Consider the following 13,299-nt stretch of genomic DNA (forward strand, 5'->3'; position numbering starts at 1 on the left):
GCTCGGTAGCCTCTCTAACAGTTATTATCCGTTATTCAAGAAAAGTCTTACTCAGTGTGATTTAATTGTGTTTCAGTAACAGGAAATTTCCTTTTATACATCCAATTTGTCATAAAGTAAAAATAAAAAGCATACATACATACAGAGATTTAAATCAAATAAGTCCAAGCAGAGTGCTGATATAACTGTATAAAACCACAAACCTTATGTTACTGCAGTGATATGTATGATTTACAGGACAGTCACAGGACCTGTCAGAAGCTATGTTTGTAATGTATGTACAACAAAGCCCATATGTTTATTTATTTTCAAATATTGAAGACGTTTATGTAGTAGCTACACGCTCCATGTTTAGCTCTTGCAGTTGGCACGGACATTCATATACACTTTGTTAGCTGTGAAGAGATGAGAGGAAAAGAAGCATTTATTATTTGAACATATAAATGTGAAAAGACTTTACAGAGCACCTCGATGAAACAGTGCAGCACACAACACAGACATGAAAACATGTCTCACCATTTTCTATCTTCTGACGCCGGTAGTTAGCACATTGGTAGGTTACAATGACAATGACAAGGGTCAGCAGCACATCTGCAGCAACGATGCCTGCTACTGTCCCAGGCTCAATCCTGTAGCAGGACACTGTGCTGTCTGTCACACACACACATAGACAAACAGTTGAAAACAGAGTTTGATGGAGGAAAGAAAAAAACACATCAGATATGACTGGAAAAAATGATTCATTAGGTGTAATCCTCTGGGTCTGCATAGATCTGAGTTTTTGTACGTACCCATGGCAGCCACAGCAGAGTCTTGAAGAAAACAACATAAACAAACCAACAAAAAAAATGCCACAGTTTAGAGATGTTCAGATTATGCAGCAACACCTCTGCAACCATCTTTCCGTTGTTCAGTGTTTGTGGTTTCATCTTCCTGTGTAAGACCACCTTAAGGCTGACAGTGTGTGTCAAAAGAAATGAAAGAAAATATAAAATTGCACTTACTGCAAAGAAAAAGTAAGACAGTGATGAAGAAGAATTTGTTGTGAGCCATTTTGAGGTGAGTCCGCTCAGTTGTTTTCTTTCTGAAAGACAAAAAGATACCAAACACTCATATGTGTGTCAGGTGTATCTGGATATACATATGAAAGGAGGCAGATGAGCACCAAGGTAGTGAAATGGTTTTGGTCAGCATGCTGTTGAAAAGTTTAACCACAGTATCACCTCAACAGGTTCAGGCTCTTTATACACAGTATATGCCCCAAATCTCATCAGCTCTTGTGTGCTAGTTCCACAGCTTAAATGTCACAGCATGATATAAAAAAACCCATAAAGATCTGGATAGTAGTCAAGTGTCTGGATATACATACCAGCACAATCTTTATTTTTAATTATCTCAACTGTCTGAGAGTTCATCTGACTGCTGTATTACAAGTTACAAACATGCGTAGGCATTTAAAAATGGAAAGTCCCCAATAAACTCTAAAAACATTAAGCTCTGGTTTTTACACATTCTGTATTCACATTTACAGTAAATGTGACTTTTCCTCAAAAATTCTAGTTGGATATTTGTGATCTTAAACTTTACACAAAGAAATGTGAATGTGAATGATCTAGAATAGGAAGAGAAAGTCAGCCTCCTACCTGCTCTGAGATCTGCAGTCTCCAAAGATGATGTGACACACAGTTTCCCATTAGTTTTCACATTCGAGGACTGACGTCAAATTGTCTAACTTCCTCACTTCCTCTTGGGGGCTGACACATGGTCTGTTTGTTGAGGCATAAGCAACATGGTCGGATAATTTCATCATCTTTCTCTTTAGATGATGTTGATGATGTTAAGAAGTTACAACTCACCACTCACACATTTGCTGTCTGCACACTCCAAGGTGACAAGTTGTGTGGGTTTTTAAAATGCCGCTCTGCATTCCTACACTGCTCATAATGTTGTCATTCCACAGGCCTAGAGTCTAGATAGGCTCTCCAGGATTGAAGTTTATCGAACAAATTGTCCTTATATTGTGCAGTCAAACCATGTTCCTGAGCTCCATCTGTTGCTGCTTTCAGTTCCACTCTGGGTCAGACTCGGCAGTGTGTCTTCCAGCACAGAGGGCCATAAGCTGACTGCAGCTCAACAGCAGAGGGAGCTGCAAGGCTGCTCATAGCTACCAGGAAGTGCATCACCACAGCAACAGTGTGCTTTTCTAACACTGGGACTTTGGTCCCTGCAGAAAAAAAGAAGACGTCTAAAAAGAATGTATTGGGGATAACAATAAAACAATAAACAAAAGATTAGGCTATAATTGTGATTAATAAAGATCTGCCGCACTGTATTATCCATTTCTATATGATATATCTTCAGACTTGTCTTAAAACAATCCAGATTTCTTTCTTTCTTTCTTTCTTAGATAAAACATGACTGAAATATGATCTTTACACACAATGTATAACAAATTATAAAAAACTTTTTCTTTTTATTAAGTATAATTTTACCATTTACGTGGAAAAACCAAGACGGCCATGTGTAAAATTACATGTTAAGAAAAAAAGGACTAATCAGAAACATTTATTCACTCAATATATGTAGACTCCATAATCTAAATACAGTATTTCAGGGAAATACCATTTTTTTACATAATTATTTGCTTTGTACGATATTATTATATGTATGTATTTCTTGTACCATATCATGGTATTGACTTTGAGGTAAAACAAAGTAAGGGAAACTTCAGCCATGTTAATGGAGCCTCACTGAGTGATGTGAGTCACCCTTTTATTCTTAGCCTTAAAGTTTCAAATGATCTGGAAATGGTTCACTTTGTGAAAGGAATAAAACAAACTGTGAGTTTTTCAGAAGCTGGATTTTCTGTTGACTCAGTAACAAAAGTATTGTTGTTTATATTTAACTACAGTGGATAGTGTAGAGAGGTAAGTGTTCCTCATAATGTTCCATAGAACCTTGCTTCTGTTTTGCTGTTTATTGTCTAAATTGTAAGAAATGTTAAAAGGAGATAGATAGACAGACAGACAGACAGACAGACAGACAGATAGATAGATAGATAGATAGATAGATAGATAGATAGATAGATAGATAGATAGATAGATAGATAGATAGATAGATAGATAGATAGATAGATAGATAGATAGATAGATTCAAAATCCAAAATCTAAATTTCAGGATTGGTTGGTACCCCTTCTGTTTACATTACACACAGTAACCTGGGGAACAATGAATATTGACATCTGCACAAGTTTTCTAATGACACTTCAGTGGTGAGGTGCATTACAGACAGGCAGAGAAGTGGTGGTTTAGTGGAGTTAAAACACTATTATTATTATGATTACACCGTGTATTGTTTTATAAGTTCTTCCTATTTTCTGTTATTTTTCAGCTTTTTTTTGTCAGTGTGAAACATAAAAGAACAACTCCCAAATAAAGATTAATAAATACAAATAGTGTATATATTTGATTTTCCTGGCTGTGGTGTATATAGTTTTGTGTGGTGTGAAACTTTACTTGACCAAAAGCAGGCTCGGGAGCAGGTTTAGCAGGATATATTGCAAAAAGAGTCTTTTGGTGAAGATGCATCAAGAGAAGAATGTCCAAGAGACTGAGAGGCTGCATGGGCAGCTGGAGCGCTGATAATGACGGTAAGTGGGTCCAGGAAGATAAGCAGGAGCTCAGGAGGAGAACATCGCAGGCCCTCTCTGAAAGAAAACTTGCCTCCAAAGAGGAGATGAAAAAAAACGTAATCAGATGTACTTACTGAGAATCCTGTCAGAATCTTAAACTTTTTTTTTAACATTCGATTTCCTTCCCTCCTCCTGCTCTGTTGTGTTGTTTGTGTTGTTGTGTTAGCACCAAAATGTTACTCATTTAGTCTAAAGACATTATGTCATCTTTTGATGTTGTTTTTCAGATGACAAAGGGTTTCCTGTAAGGCTGCGTGAATACTGGAAGAGTAAAAGATACAAACTTAAAAATACACGTTTCTTCTCTTTATTTCCTTTTTTGTCTCTTTTTTTCTCCTGACTTGTATTAGTATATTGTCCAGAGATTTAAATTAAACTAAAATATAGAGATTCTGTAAGATTTCTAAAGTTCAAAATGTTTGTTCCATAAAATATTGTTATATGTAAATTTAAAATGTAAAATATAATAATATATAATGTAAATAATGTAAAGTATTGTTTTAATTCTTAAAAAAACTTAATTTCTTTCATTTTCAAGTTGAGCTTCCTTTTTTGGATTTGGATAGTCAATCAAAAAACAAAAACTGTATTTGGCATCATGTTTAAAATTAGGCGTGCTGCTTTGTTCCTACAAATGTATTATTAGTAATATGTTTATCTTACAAACATGTACTGACTGACTTATTATAAATTCAATATGATTCTACTTTTTAAAAATGTCTCACATAAATAAACTCAGCTTTTAAAAACAATATTTGTAAACTGAACAACCATTTAAAAAGGGTCCAGACTGTCTGACAGGGACACTTTAACCTTTGAAACATTTTCATTTACTGATAAAAAGTTGTGCTTCTTCTTAAATATTAGTCTGAATGTAGAATAGTACTGTAGACTATACTTCCACTATATTATAGACAGTAGACTTCCCCTGTGTCTGAAGAGGTGGAGCCACAGCTGGGGGCGGTGAGGGGGAACCACAACGTGCTCTGTGTGTACAAGCAGCAGAGTTGGTAAGACAACAAGCCAGACTGACTTCAGCCTACTACAACATCAGAGATCCCAACCTCGGCTCTGTCAATATCTCCTTTTAAAGGTGAACGGTGACCAAGTGGCTGATCCGTCGAAGACTTCTGTCTGACATGCACTTTGATAAATGTGAGTATGTCTGCCTTTCATTTGTAGAAACAATTTGATCATATTTAGGTACTGCTTTTTTGTAAAAAGAAAAAAGTTGTCCTCAGTTGTAATTTCTGACTGTTATTTTTAGACAATGCTGGATTACATTAATAATTAATAATATTTAGGGGTATAATGTTAGTACTTAATTCGTTGAAGCTTCAGTTTGTTTGGTACAAACCTGCAGCATCACACATACACCTCTCTGTTTGCACTTTGTTTGGCGCCTGATGGAAGCGCGTACCTGATCCGGGAATATGTATTTTACCTTTATACTAAATCATAAACTAGTCATTCATTCAGTTGTCATACTGAGTTTCTCGCAGTGAAATGACATCACAATTCGGGTGAATCCAAGAGTCAGGACAGCATTTTGGGGAAACCCTGATACTCCTCCACCCTTGCTAGCTTTCATTTCCCTATTTGATTAATGCCAGACAAGCAACCTTCTCTCTGTGTGTGACGTGCCTTACTTTCTTATGTTCATGTCCAAATACATACATTTGTTGTGTGTGTGTGTGTGTTTGCTGGGTCCTGTTAAACCACAAAATGAGGAAGCTGGCTATGCACTGCTTCTTTCTTTCTCTGAGTGTCGAACCAAAAGAGAAAGGCTGTCGGAATCCCCGGCCTCCCCCGCACATGACTCAATGTCCAGGGGTTTCCACAACCACTATTTGAATACAGCCAGACTAGACCAAATGCAGTGTGTGGGTAGGGGGGGCGGCAGGGGGATAGTAAACCCAACGTTTATGTGTCAGATTTCAGAGTTGTTTCAGACTTCTGAGCAATTGGTCATCAATCATTGGTCATCTCTCTTACAGGTAGTATTGCTCACACTGCACTATTACATCACCAGTGAAAAGGTCAAAGGTGTCATTTTATTGTAAAGACCAGATGAGTCAGGGTTGCATAAACTGTAGTAACACCTTCTGAACTTGAAAATGAAACTTTTGCGGCATTGAAATGTACAGACTGATGTCATGCGTTCTGATTAAGTGACCTTTATTTTGTGCTGGTGACATATGACACACAAGCAACAGAAGAAGGACTTATTATTTAGGACATGTTGGAAATGGCAATTTAAAAGACAGGCAATGCTAAACTGACAAGCCTGAGTATGAGTACTTCATCTCTTAGTGGTTGAATTTGCATTTTATTTTTCCGGAAGTACACCCTTCTCCCTGTGTTTGTTTTAGTGCACAGAGCAGTCTTGTCCTCATGCAAGACTCACCACAACTGTCAATATTCACAAAAAAAGGAGAAGTAAAAAAGAACAGGTCCACCCAGAGAGAGGCGTCAGAAAGCACCAGGCAGCTACACGTGTCAAGCTGGTGTGCCTGTGACACAAAGGCAGGAAGATGCGGTTTCTGCACAGCGTAACGGAGCGGCACAGGAAGGTGTCATAGAAAATGCGCAGTGGCAATCCATTGCTGGAGGTTTTCTGATGAATCTCTCTGGTGTGCACGGCCACATGACCCGTGTTCCTAATGGAAGAGGTTGTTTTTTGTAGTCTGGTTCCACAGACAGGGTGGAAATATCACTTTATCTTTCACGTGTGGAGGAGGAGGAGCTTTTGAGGAAACAAAACCTGTGTGGTCACATCTTTTCAGAATAGTGTTTTGGACCATTTTGTTTTGTTTTGTTCCTATTTTTCTCATTTCCTGTACCTGTTGAATGGAAATGATTCTTTGGTATCAGTAGGGGAAAACAGAGTATAATGGGTTGGATGTTTATGTAGAAATGTGCCACGATGGAGAAACTGTGCAGGCACCACCACCTATCAGTCAATCATCAAAGGCAGCTGAATGGTTTATATTTCATACTTTTAAGGTCCGACAGGGCTCAATCTATATTTATATTATGTATTTTACTTTCAGTGACACAGATTTGTTGAAAGAACAGTTGTACATTGTATCACAAAGTCTATCCATAACCTGATTGAGCTTATTTAAATAACATGTTTTGTGATTTTATGCCACCAAAAGAAGGATTTCATAAGAAGTTTGATCTTTCAACACAGGCTGTTATCATCTAAAGAACACAAGTTTGTAGTGTTTGTTTTCACAGTTGTTAGAGTGACTTATTAGCCAATTGACAGAAGAACTAATAGAAAACTCAGCAATCATTCATCAATCATCTTTTAAAATGAATTAATTGTAACTATAATCAGTTCAATGATTAGATAGCATCATTCTTATCTACTGATCAGAAATTAAATTTGCAAAAAAACCCAATATTGTTCATTCCGTGGAAACTGTTGACTTTTTCAACATACTTGAACACTTGATCCACTTTGAAGTTGTGCCTACAGACAAAGGTGACTCAACCAGGTGACACATAAAATTGGGATTTTTTTTTTTTAATTTAAATAGATAAAAAAACAGATCAGTCACATGGAAAAAGTAAAAACACCCAAACATTTATCACACCAAATCAATAACATTAGAATCAGGAGTTCCACTGAGCAGAAAGTTTTATTCAAACTGTTTCTGTTAAAAGTCTTATAGTCTTTATGCTGAGATCTAAGGAGCTATTTAACAGGTGGATGCTTAGTCTGAAAAGAAATAGAAAAACCTGATGAATAGTCAAAAGTTTCATCACTAAGTCTGCATGAGTGGTATGTTAGGAAAAATATCATCCTGTATTCAGGGCTCCACAAGGAGAAATGGAGTGTTGTGGAATGTCCTTGTCAAAGCCAAGATGTGCATGTTATTAAAGTTATGTGGGATTATTTCAGTGCAAGTGCATGCAAGAAAAAAACTCAAATATTCAGCAAAGATCTCAGTAGATCACAGAGCAGTGGACAGTTTTGCTTACCTTATTTGTAGTATATGCTTTCACTGAAGTCATTCCTTCTCTCATTATTTGTCTTTATCAGCACCAAAAGAGAAGCCGTGTTGCACTCTGCCCACAGTGAAGAAACTCTTGGAGCAGAAGCGAAGGCGTGAGACGTCCTCTGTGCCCACCTCCTGCTCTATCATCACAGAATCTGCTGCTACAACTGCTGTTACAGTAAGCCAGCACACTAACGGGCAACACCTAAACAAATCTTAGATCATAAAGATAAGATTGTTTATAATGTCTCTTCCTCTTGCTTCTGTCAGCAAGTGCCTTCATCGGAAACATTTACCTGTACAGGTAAGAGCTGCACAACACTGGACATCTTCCTAAAAAAAAACACACAAAACTAATCATGTCATTGTTCTGTGCCACTGTTGTGCAATTAAAAACACATGTATTAGTACCATTTAGCACTAATTTCCCTATGGGGATTAATAAAGTTAATCTTAATCATAATTTTATGAGTAGCTCAAAATACCCAAATCATTTGTGTGTGAGTTATTAAAATGCAAAAACAAACAAACAAAAAACCTGCCGTCTCTTTTTTAGGTGCAGCGAGCAGCTACTCTGACATGGCAGTGAGCTTTGAGCTGTGGCCCCCTGGCCTTGACTCTACACCCAGCTACTATAACAACCAACCAGGACCCAGCTACCCAGCCTACAGCTTCCCAATGTCCTCTGATTACAGCACACAGCAGCAACTGCATCAAGTCCAAATATTTGGAGATACAGTGTCTCAGTCATATGTAAGAGAAATCTATCTATAGTGGACCTTAAACTAATGCAGTCTGCTGCAAATGTATTGACATTAAATGTTGCCTGCAGGACAGCATGATGGCTGTTGGAGATCCGAGCATCGCCTCTGCTTGGTCACCCCTTTGCTTAGGTCAGAACTCACATCTGAGCTTTGGTACATCAATGGATGCCACAAAGCTGGAGGAGGCCAGAATGCTGCTCAGCAGGATGGACTACAGCAGAGCCACCTGCCAGGATGAAGACGGAGACACGTGAGTGCTTACAGTGACCCTTCTAAAGTAGTCAGAACGTATATTTATTCGACATATAAGTAAGGTATAAGTATGGTAAAATGTGCATAAGCACTATACAATTTACTTACCTCTGAGTTTCATTTTCAGTCATGAGGTAAATGTGACAACCACATGTGCAGTTTGGTACCACTAAAGAGATAAAAAAAAATGTCAATGAGTCAGCCAATCACACTCAACGATTAGAAACTTAGATAAAATAAAATGAAAAAAAAAACATCTGCTGTGTAAGGGATAATTATGCAGCCTCATTTACAACCAGCTCATCATGTGTTCTTGCTCTGTCAGCATCCTGCACATCTACACAGCCAAAGGACTCAGGGAATGTGCCTATGCTGCTGCTGAAAGGCTGAGGGAGATGGAGAGGCTCGATGCCAAAGAACACAAGGGAAAGGTAGAATAAAAATGCATATAAAATGTTTTAATATTTAAAAAATAAATGTCTGAAAATACAATTATATATATTTTTTTCCTGTGCAGACTGCTTTACTGGTGGCAGTGACAGCAAACCAGCCAGACATTGTGCAAGATCTGTTGTCATTAGGAGCTGACATCAATGCCTGCGATGTCAATGGGCAAACAGCCCTTCATCTGGCAGCTCACTATGGATTTCCTGGTGTTCTGCAGGTAAACTGGGAGCAATATCCAAGTTCTTTGGCACAATTTTATTAAAATTTATAAGAGTGTAGACTAAACAGCCCTGTTTCTGCAGGCGATTCTGTCCTGCAGGCTGCCCGTCAACCTGGAGGCTCGCAATTTTGAAGGTATGGTTTATGATGAGGGTTGACTCAGCTTTTAAAGGAAATACGTTATACAGCTCACACTGTGGTGCTAGCACTAGTGGAAGGTGAACAGCAGCATGGTCTGAATTCAAACATGGATGATGATGTCCATGCTGGAACTCCCACACAGGAGATCACTGACAAGATCTATGTCAATGTCCATATGTCCGTTTGCTCTATGACTGCTAGACTAAGTGTGCAGATATAGGCGGAGTCTATATTGAACTGGTTACAAACCTATCAATGCTCCAACAAAGCTCTCAGTTTTTATGTGTCTTCTTCTCAGGTATGACTCCTCTGCACTGTGCAGCCATCTCTCACAGCGTCACCATGAAGGCTATGTCCACCACTGGGCTTGCAGATGCTAATCTTCCGACCAAGGCTGTAGAGAAGCTTACTTGTGTGGAGTTGCTCTTTGGTGCAGGAGCGTCCCTACTTAACCAGGTACAGTAGCTCAGCAAACAGTAACCATCAAAGTTTCATAGAAAGCCTGACCTTTTAGTCAACGTGTACAGTAATATGGGGGAAGTGCCCAGGTTTTATCTAACCAAGATGATATCACAGAGCCAGCCATTATCCCCTCTACTGTCTCTTTTGTTTTCTTACACTTGTTTGATGCTTAAATGTGTCAGTCTGACTTGTGGTCTCATTATGTTTCCTCCATCACTCCCAATTCTCCAATTCTAGGAAGTCAAAAGTAACAAGACCGTGCTGCACTTGGCTGTGAAGGAGGGGAATATTGTACTGGTGCGTTATCTGCTGAAGATTCCCCTGCCCAACATGAAAGACTTTGTCAACATGAAAGTGAGTCTCACACTGACATGACACTCAGAGCAGGATTTGTCACACACGCACACATTTGTTTGCATAATTATACTGTACATTGTATACAGCTATAACCACACTGCATATCAACAGTCTGAGTCATGCTGCGCTTACACTTTTTTCCCATAGGCTCATGGTCACACAGCTTTACATATGGCAGCTGGTCTCCATAGCAACCCCCACCAAAGCGAGATCCTGCAGCTGCTGCTGAGCAGAGGAGCTGATCCCAGCATCCGCAATCTGGAAAACGACCAGCCGGCTCACCTGCTGCAGAGCGGCCAGCAGGGAGAGCAGGTAAGCCGCATGGCATTTTAATGACTGTGCCTTACAGTGTTTGAAGTTTACAACTTTTAAATCCCTTCTTTTAATTTGTAGCTCAAGCTCATGCTGAAGAAGAGAAGTACTTCCTCACGTCGACGTATCATGTCCTTGCAGGACCAGGAATGATTTAGATCACTTGTAATCCCTGTTTGTAGGGAAAGAGTCTTTAAAATGGTTCCTCTGTTGAGGTTACATCATTTTATTGTTATAAAGTTTTGGGAGTCTCTGGCCTATATTTCGATTAACAAACTAGACTGGCGTTTGAATCTTTAGACAAATTTTGATCTTAAAGCTTAAATTGCTTTTTTACTTTATTCACACAAACAGATCAGCATATTCAGCGTATTCAAATGTATGTGAAGAACTGCTATATCTGCGATATCTCATCCTTTATGAAGCCTGTTTCGAAAGTCTTTGTACTACAGTGCACAAATACTGTTTAACATTTGGAATGATTTTAATTTATTTGTATTTATTTTAGGGTATTTAACATTTTTTAAATGAAAGAAGAGCATTAGTTATTTAGAAAAAATAGAAGCTATAGATGCTGTTGTGGAAGGTGGATTTACATTTATTCCCCGACAGGCTACACTCCCAGTTTAATGTTGATTTCTATGAAATCGTTAAAATAAGCTCCAGGACAATGTCCCTGAAACTCATGTGTATCATATTGATAAACAGGAGTTACAAGTTTGTTCTGAATTGAATCAGTATGTGTGCTTATGTTAAGAGTGTGTGTTTCTAATGAGAAGTCTACATAATATGCATCACACGTCAGCGTGTAACATCAGGTAATTTTCTTTTGTGGAAAAGGAAACTTTACTGTGTTTACAGTGACAAAGAATGTTCTCTTTTCCTCATGACATTATGTGTGGTGATAAATTGCCTGACAGACTCATGAGTCATGAGTGAAAGTACAATAACCCTGCTCCATCAGTTTGTTTTGATGTTTGAACTGTCCCCTTTACATGTATCTACAGAAATTACCGTGATGGAAAATACACCATCCCACCAGAAAGCTGCAGTTGTTTACATTCACACGGGTGTAGTAGTAGGCCTATTTATTTTTCACCGACCTTTACTGACAGTGAAACTTGATCATCATTGAGATTATGGTAATTTGTGATACAAAAGTCTCTCACCATGTGTCATGTTAGATATAAGACACAGTAAATTCCTGTAAAGATCAATCTCAAGAGTAAGGAATATGTGTCTCACTGAAACGTTTGAGAATAATTTCATGCAACATATGTGCTGATTAAGACACAAAATGAGTATGTAAGATCTTTATTCCTTTTTAAGTCTTTACATGAAATTTCATGATTTACTTTTTAGTACATTTACAAAAACAAAAGGTTTTCAAAGAAATCTCAAAAGTATCAGTGAATGTTCATTGTTATTTTTATTTTATCATATATTTACGTGTTTGTTGTTTGGTTCAGAAAAGCAGACTGAAACATGATTGCTTTCTTAATTCATGCATTTGTTAACTTAATACAAAATGTATAATCATGCTCTGAATGTTATTGTTTTACAGCAGTAAAACATAATGGAAGAGAAACCACATTATTGCATTGTGTTTGATTAAGTGCACCTGATCTATGCTCAGAATGTAATCTTTTTTTGCCTTAAACAAGCTTTCAGTTTTATTAAATATAGAGACAGATGTTTTGCCCACATAGACATTTCTTCAGTGTGAGATATGTGGGATCAGGATTGGATGTAAGGTAATCTATGATGAGGTAATTTAGCCATAAGAGAAATGGCCACATACAGCTGGTGTGTGTGTGTGTGTGTGTCCCATGTTGGCTTCTCTTTTTCACGCATGTGCTACATTTTCTATACAGCTGGAGGAGGCACTGTAACAGATAAGAAAAGAAGATAAAAGCCAATGAACATGAACATATTAGCTCAAAAACTATTAATCTAGTTAACAGCAGACAGGGGAGCTGACAATAGGGTGCATGCATCATTCCAACTGGCATCCGAGGGACACATTGCAGTATGTAAAAGAACATACATTCACTTATTTTCAGTGTGAACAAGTGCCTGATCTTACCCTCTGTCTTTGGAATCTGGGTACCAGATGAGTTGGAGCTGCAGGCGGAAAAAAAAGATGAAAATAAGTTAAAGTTATTTTTTAAAATTTCTCATGATTATTCATTGTAAGAATGTGCATTTTGAAAACTGTGGCAACATCTTCAACTCATTGTCAGGGTAATAGGAGATCTAAAACCAGTCGAAGCCACACTGTGCAGCTCGTTGCCCTGTTCAAACAGCCGCTCTCATCGTTGCTCTCGTCTTGCCATACAAGCAGCAGCATGCGATCAGCTGACTATAGACACTGCCAACACATGAGGAGCATGGTCAGACAAATATATGCGTAAACTCGTCAACGTGTTGGAAGTGTTTTTCAGGTTTGTGTATGCAGAATAGGGACTGGGAATTTATTTAGACAAAAAAGTGGCATCACAGCAGGGAGAGAAAAAATGTGGGAAACTCCATTCTATATACTAAAAGACATTTTGTTTCGTAAATCCAGAGTGAGTCAAATTCAAACAACATGCACAGGCAAATCATCCACTAAGCCTTGAACAACTCTTACTTGGATGAGGA

General features: G+C 38.1%; 2 protein-coding genes across 2 annotated transcripts; one reads left to right on the forward strand and one right to left on the reverse strand.

Annotated features, from left to right (window-relative positions):
• Window positions 1-45: 45 nt before the first annotated feature.
• On the reverse strand, window positions 46-2,050 carry hcst (hematopoietic cell signal transducer). Its single transcript, XM_028426044.1, has 6 exons — window positions 1,857-2,050; window positions 1,644-1,766; window positions 1,005-1,084; window positions 792-812; window positions 517-651; window positions 46-395 (listed from the first exon to the last, which is right to left on the reverse strand). The coding sequence occupies exons 3-6, from the start codon at window positions 1,051-1,053 to the stop codon at window positions 352-354; spliced, it is 249 nt and encodes an 82-aa protein (XP_028281845.1). The 5' UTR covers window positions 1,054-1,084; window positions 1,644-1,766; window positions 1,857-2,050; the 3' UTR covers window positions 46-351.
• A 2,654-nt stretch (window positions 2,051-4,704) lies between these two features.
• On the forward strand, window positions 4,705-12,102 carry nfkbid (nuclear factor of kappa light polypeptide gene enhancer in B-cells inhibitor, delta). Its single transcript, XM_028425636.1, has 12 exons — window positions 4,705-4,847; window positions 7,747-7,880; window positions 7,973-8,006; window positions 8,259-8,455; window positions 8,535-8,716; window positions 9,044-9,149; window positions 9,236-9,382; window positions 9,468-9,519; window positions 9,824-9,981; window positions 10,225-10,341; window positions 10,492-10,656; window positions 10,738-12,102. The coding sequence occupies exons 1-12, from the start codon at window positions 4,832-4,834 to the stop codon at window positions 10,807-10,809; spliced, it is 1,380 nt and encodes a 459-aa protein (XP_028281437.1). The 5' UTR covers window positions 4,705-4,831; the 3' UTR covers window positions 10,810-12,102.
• The last annotated feature ends 1,197 nt before the right edge of the window (window positions 12,103-13,299 follow it).

The sequence above is a fragment of the Parambassis ranga genome, chromosome 16, assembly GCF_900634625.1.
Source record: "Parambassis ranga chromosome 16, fParRan2.1, whole genome shotgun sequence".
NCBI classification, from domain to species: Eukaryota; Metazoa; Chordata; class Actinopteri; family Ambassidae; genus Parambassis; species Parambassis ranga.

Coding starts and splice junctions, on each gene's coding strand:
- nfkbid (XM_028425636.1), top strand. Junction 9,520..9,823: donor GGAGGCTCGCAATTTTGAAG/GTATGGTTTATG, acceptor TCTTCTTCTCAG/GTATGACTCCTCTGCACTGT. Junction 9,982..10,224: donor GAGCGTCCCTACTTAACCAG/GTACAGTAGCTC, acceptor CTCCAATTCTAG/GAAGTCAAAAGTAACAAGAC.
- hcst (XM_028426044.1), bottom strand. CDS start 1,053: ATGGCTCACAACAAATTCTTCTTCATCACTGTCTTACTTTTTCTTTGC. Junction 813..1,004: donor TGTCTTACTTTTTCTTTGCA/GTAAGTGCAATT, acceptor GTTTTCTTCAAG/ACTCTGCTGTGGCTGCCATG. Junction 652..791: donor CTCTGCTGTGGCTGCCATGG/GTACGTACAAAA, acceptor TGTGTGTGACAG/ACAGCACAGTGTCCTGCTAC.